Consider the following 6,027-nt stretch of genomic DNA (forward strand, 5'->3'; position numbering starts at 1 on the left):
CCGGCCCTCTGAGGTCACAGCCTTGCTCTCTGTCCCCACCAGCCTCTGTCCACCGACAGACACACCGTGACTCTCCACCCACGGGAGCGTCGCGACCTCACAACGGGAGTATCCAGAGGACGTCGGATAAACCCCTGCTGAGGGATGGGCCGGGCCCTCCGGGTGCTGCGTCGGGACCCCCGGCCGCTGCCCACGGGCTGCTCGGGCCGGCTGCCAGCCCCGCAGGCGGTCGGGGGGGGCGATGGTGTCCCCCCGCTTCATCCCGGGACCTCCCCGCGGGGCCGGGCCGGGTCGGGTCGGGCCGTCTCGCGTGGAACTTATGCTGGCCCCGTGGGAACACAGGCTCAGGCGGGGACGGGGCAAGGGGAGCGGGAGGGGGTCGGGGATGGGTGAGGTGCGAGGACGAGGGAAGGTGTACGCGTGCCCGGCGTGTGTGTGTGTGACCGTGGGTGCGCGCAGGCAGATGCGTGTGAATGTCTGAGTGTGTGAGTGTGTGAGTGAATGTGTGAGTGAGTGAGTGAGTGAGTGAGTGAGTGAGTGAGTGAGTGAGTGAGTGAATGTGTGAGTGCGTGTGCAGGGTAGCGCCGTGGGTCGGGGGGTGCGTGTGCGTGGCGTGTATGTTGTGTGTGTGTTGTGTGTGTGTTTTATGTGTGTTGCGTGTGTGCTTTGTGTGTATGCACAACGCGTGCCCGTGTGTTTGTGCCCACACCCGCGTACAGGGATGCACACGCGTGTGCCCGTGGGCGTGTGTGTGCCCTGTGCCTGCGTGCCCGTGATGGCTCCAGTCCCAGCCCCGGATTCCCCGGGCTCCCCCGACTCCCGGTGCGTCCCGGTGCTCCCCGACTCCAAGTGTCGGGGTTCAGGACCCTCCCCTCGATCCGGCCGCTCCTGCCCTTATTTGGACATTTCTCCCCGTCCAATAAACGCGGGGGGGCCGGGCCCGACCCCGCCCCCGCCCCGCCCGAGCCCGCTCCGGTACCGGCCCCGTTGCCCGCTCCTGGCTCCGGTACCGGCTCTGTTCCCCGCCATGAGCAGCTCCCAGTTCAACAAGGGCCCGTCCTACGGCCTCTCCGCCGAAGTCAAGAACCGGGTGAGCCGCGGCGGGGGCCGGGTGGTACCAGGAGCACCGGACGGGGATGAAGCGGGGGCTGGGGGATACCGGAGCCACCGGGCGCTGTGGCTGCCAGTGCTCCTGGAGGCTCGGGAGAGCGGAGCATCCCGGTGCTGTTGGGGCGTCCCGGTTGCATCCCGGGTTCTGGAGAGTCGGGAGTTTTTCCGGTATGCCCCAGGAATGCAGAGCCGGCCAAGAGTGGAGAACTTGGGGCATTCCGGGAAGATGGAAATCCGGGGCTTCTCTGGAGGATGCGGAACTGAAGGACCCAGTGTACCGAGGTCTCTGAGGGCTGGGCATACCGAAGCTGGGCTCCCAGTCTTGGGGTGCCCTGAGCCTGTCTAGAGGGTCGCGGGGAGGTGTCTTGGGGGACCGGAGCTGAGTGTCTCCCGTACGGTGGCTGCTGTGGCTCCGCTGCCCCTGGCAAACCTTCCCGGGGCTGGGAGCGATTGCCTCGGTCCTCCACGGTTCCGGAGCAGCTCCACGAAACTTCTCCACTTTCTGCTTCCCCTCAGCTCCACCTCGCTCTGCGGGATGCTCCGACCTGGCAGCGTCCCCGCGGCCCTCCCTGGGGATGCGGCTTTTGGCCCCGGTGACTCTCCCGCCGAAGTGCCGCGGGGCCGGAAAGGGAAAGAGGGGTAGGAGCCTCCGGATGAACTGTTTGCTCCCCTAGGACGGATTAGGGTGCCGCTGGCATCACCCTCCTGCCCCCTCGACAGCGCACGGGGTTCCTGCTGAGTCGGGGGGGGGCACAGGGGACGCAGCAGCCCCAGGTCGGTGCCAGGCGAGCAGAGATGGAGCCGTGGTCACCCTGGGGCAGGTGGCCAGTGGTCTGAGCGTGCTCTGCCCGGGGACACCTGGAGGGGCCAGGGCAGGAAAGAGAAAGGACAAGTGGTGACGGGCACGTGGCTGCCGTGGCCGTGGCGGCGGGATGTGGTGGCCGTGGCAGGGCGCTCCTTACCTGGCCTCGCAGGGGATTTGCATTTCGTAACGGGGAGCGGACGGGCCCCGGCCTGCCTGGGGCTGGGCTGCCCCAGCTGAGCGGGTGACACGCGCCGGGGCTGCTGCGTGCTCTTGGTGCTTCATGTTGATTCAGCAAGACATGAGCCAGTCCGACTGCCCCGGTGTGTCTGTCGGAGGTGACATCACCGACTGGGAACCAGTTAAACCAGTGACATGCTCCCAGTCTGTGCAAGCCCTTGCAGACTGGGCTGTGGTGGGATCTCTCTGCGGCTGGTGCACTGTGCACCCCTCATGCCCTGGGAAATCCTCAAGCTGGCCATGAGGAGGGAAGAGGAACTGGCTTCAGCTGCTCACACCCCAGAAAATCAGCTGATGGGACTATAGAATCCCCCAGCCAGGACATGCGTGGTGTCATGAGGGTGGTCCATGTCCTACATTGGTCGAGCTTCCATTTGGGACTGGAGTGTGTCCTTACCACATAGCGGGGCTGGACTGTGCCCATTCCAGTGTCTCCCTGTGTCCAGGATCCCTAGGGATTCATGGCCTCAGCACATAACGGGACCAGGAAGGGACAGGATGGGTGAGATGTTGGTGGCTGCCCTGGGGCCACCCCCAGGTACCAGCTGAACATCAGAGGTGCTGGGCTGGGGCAGGACAGCACTTGGGGTTTCCAGGCCCTTCCTCCCCAGGCCAGGAGAACTTTCCCTTCCCTTGCGGGGCTGAGACGACGCTGCTGGAGATGCTGCCGGCCCTGGCAGCTGGTCTCCATTTGGGAGGAGGCGTCCACATTCCTGGCATAGCCGCGGTGACCGAGGAATCTGTGGCGGAGGTTGGGCCTCGCCGGAAGGGAAAGGGAGAGCATCTCGTGGCCAGGACCCCCGGGGCTCAGAGCTGAGCTCCCACGGGCTCCTGGGGACAGATCCGGGGGGGGCACTTCCCCCTAACCCCATGAGCAGTTCCTTCTCATACTTTTGGAATGGTTCAGAAGCTGCCGTGTGTGCTGGCAGCATCATCCTCATGCTCCTGTCCCCGTTCCCATCGCAGGGAGGGGGGAACTGTCCCCATGAGGACTTTGGGGTGCATGTTGGGGCCCTGCCTGAGCTGTCCCCCCACTGCCCCCCCAGCTCGCCCAGAAGTATGACCCACAGAAGGAGGCCGAGCTGCGGACGTGGATCGAGAGCGTCACGGGAAAACAGATCGGACCTGACTTCCAGAAGGGGCTGAAGGATGGGGTGATCCTCTGCGAGTGAGTCCTGGGGCAGTCCTGAGCATGGCTCCCGGCCCGTGCTCCAGCTGGGTGGAAATGGAGGACACCAAACCTCCAGGAGACCCTCACCAGACCTTATGGTGGGAAGGATGGGCTGGATCTGTGCCAGTGGGACCGGCCAGAGTCGCCCCCAAGGCTTCTGTGTCTGGGGAGTGTCCTGAGGACAAACAGGGACCTGGGGGGAAATTTGCCTTACTTGGGGGAGGCCTGGGCTGAACCTTTCCAAAAGGAGCCTATACCCTCCAGCCCCTTGAAGTTTCTTCCGGCCACAGCCTCATGTTCCCCTGCCTCCCTCCAGGCTCATGAACAAGCTGCAGCCCAACTCGGTGAGGAAGATCAACCGCTCAGCTCAGAACTGGCACCAGGTAGGTGCAGCTCTGCTGCCACCCACCTGCTGTTGCTCTGCCCTCACCTGCCAGGGCTCACCCTTCTACCTTTCCACAGCTTGAGAACCTCTCCAACTTCATCAAAGCCATGGCCAGCTACGGCATGAACCCCGTGGACCTCTTTGAAGCCAATGACCTTTTTGAGAGCGGGAACCTGACGCAGGTGCAGGTGTCACTGCTGGCACTGGCAGGAATGGTGAGCACGGGGGGAGGAGCAGCTTGGGAATCCCCAGAAGCCCCGTGGAGATCCCCCAGTTTGGGGTGGTGCCTGTGGGACCCCGCAGCTCCCCCTGCACTAGGAGTGGGTGGGGGTTTTGGGACCCCTGCCCTTCCTCACAGCCATTCCTGGCAGGCCAAGACGAAGGGGCTGCAGAGTGGGGTGGACATCGGCGTGAAGTACTCAGAGAAGCAGCAGAGGAATTTCGACGAGGCCAAGATGAAGGCTGGGCAGTGTGTGATCGGCCTGCAGGTGGGCTGCCCCACAGGGTCCCATGGGTGGGGGGCAGCACTGTCACAGCTCCAAGCATTGCTGGAGGGACCTGAGGCATGAGGTGTCTCAAGTGTCCTTGGGATTTGGGACCATCTTGGCTCTCGATGGCTGGGAGTTGGGAGATGGGTTAGGGAGCACTGGCTTTTCTCCCCAGGCTGGGGGGACAGGGACAGGGGGAGAAGGGGCACATGTGGGGCAGCACACGCTCCTCACGAGACCCCTTTGTCAGATGGGCACAAACAAGTGTGCCAGCCAGTCCGGTATGACGGCCTATGGCACCCGGAGGCACCTCTACGACCCCAAAAATCAGATCCTGCCACCCATGGACCACTCCACCATCAGCCTCCAGATGGGCACCAACAAGTGTGCCAGTCAGGTGAGCCCCCACACCGAGCTGGGGAGGGATGGGGGGAACCACACCTGAGCCCTGCTCCATCCTGTCCTTCCTTCCAGGTGGGCATGACAGCTCCCGGCACCAGGAGACACATCTATGATGCCAAGATGGGGACAGAGAAGTGTGACAACTCCTCCATGTCGCTGCAGATGGGCTCCAACCAGGGCGCCAACCAGAGCGGGCAGGTCTTTGGCCTCGGCCGCCAGATCTATGACCCCAAGTACTGCCCCCAGGGCAGCCAGGGCGAGGTGGCCAACGCTGCTGGGGACCAGAGTGGGGACCCCCCCGGGTACCACTACTACCGTGAGGAGGAAGAGAGCTACTGAGCGGGACGGCTCAGCCCCACCCGCACCATCTCATGTACAGCCCCACATTCCAGCTCCACTTTCATCATTCCGTCTTTCAAAACTCTTTTTTAACTTTGGAAATGAGTCTATTTTTCTGAGCAAGGAAATAAAGACCCTGTTTCTAGAGAGGAGCCCAGCCAGTTCCCCCAGGAGCCCCAAGACCCTGGGGTGTCAGGAAGGTGGGAGATGTTCCAGCACCTGGGAGTGGACAGTGTCACCTCTCACGCACCCAGTGCCCACCACACACCCCTGTGATGCCCCTGGATCCCTCAACAAGGAGTGGGAGTGGCTGCCCATGCTGCTGCTGCTCGTCCCTGTGCTGGCAGGACCCTCCTCAGCCCTGTGGAGGAGAGGGGCTGGGGTCAGTGGGACACAGGGGAACCACATCTGGGAGAGACAGCGCGGCCTCGGGATTGTGAGTGTGGATTTGTGAGTGAATGTGTGTGTGTGTGCACAGGTTTGCACTCTGGTGTGATCTTTAAATGCTGGAAATGACCTTTTTGCAGAACTCATAGGGACCAAGTTTTCAAGGCCACGGTGACGGCTGCAGGGCTGGGCCGGGAGCTGGCACACCTGGCACAGCCAGCACACCTGGCACACCCAGCACTGCAGCAACCTCATCGCCCAGGCTGGAGCCAAGGCTGACTCCAACATCCTGCACCAGGGCGGTGTCCAAGTGGCAGAGTGCAGCCCGTGCCCATCGACATCTCCCCTCCCGTGCGGTTTTTAATGCAGATACTCTCAGACTGAAACCTTTTATTAAAAAAAAAAAAAAAAAAAGCCCTTTCAACATAAACAGCAGCTGGTCTCTGCTGCAGGCGCCTTGTCAGGGCTCAAGCAGGTATCTCTGTGCCTGGGGGGCTGCGAGCTGCTGCAGACCTGAGTGAGACCCTGGGAGTGCCAGAGTGGTGGGGGGAGGTGCTGCATGTTCCAGGGGGAGGAGCGGGAGCCGGGAACGAGCTGCGGGGTTAATTAACAGATGTGCGGTTGATAGATGAGCAATTAATAGTGCCAACGGAACAGGACGGGACGTGCCTGTCTGGGAAGGGATCCACCTTTTTTTTGGGCG

General features: G+C 62.8%; 1 protein-coding gene across 2 annotated transcripts; it reads left to right on the forward strand.

Moving 5' to 3' along the window:
• Positions 1-934: 934 nt before the first annotated feature.
• CNN2 (calponin 2) lies at positions 935-5,754 on the forward strand. 2 transcript variants are annotated; one of them, XM_014882928.2, is made up of 7 exons: positions 935-1,090; positions 3,199-3,320; positions 3,640-3,706; positions 3,786-3,923; positions 4,080-4,196; positions 4,447-4,593; positions 4,671-5,754. In XM_014882928.2, the coding sequence occupies exons 1-7, from the start codon at positions 1,028-1,030 to the stop codon at positions 4,935-4,937; spliced, it is 921 nt and encodes a 306-aa protein (XP_014738414.1). In that variant the 5' UTR covers positions 935-1,027; the 3' UTR covers positions 4,938-5,754. The 2 variants fall into 2 exon arrangements, with proteins under 2 accessions (XP_014738414.1, XP_088035364.1); XM_088179238.1 differs by having other exon boundaries at positions 3,786-4,196.
• Positions 5,755-6,027: the final 273 nt, after the last annotated feature.

This window comes from Sturnus vulgaris, chromosome 26 (assembly GCF_052056855.1).
Source record: "Sturnus vulgaris isolate bStuVul1 chromosome 26, bStuVul1.hap1, whole genome shotgun sequence".
In the NCBI taxonomy this organism is placed as follows: Eukaryota; Metazoa; Chordata; class Aves; order Passeriformes; family Sturnidae; genus Sturnus; species Sturnus vulgaris.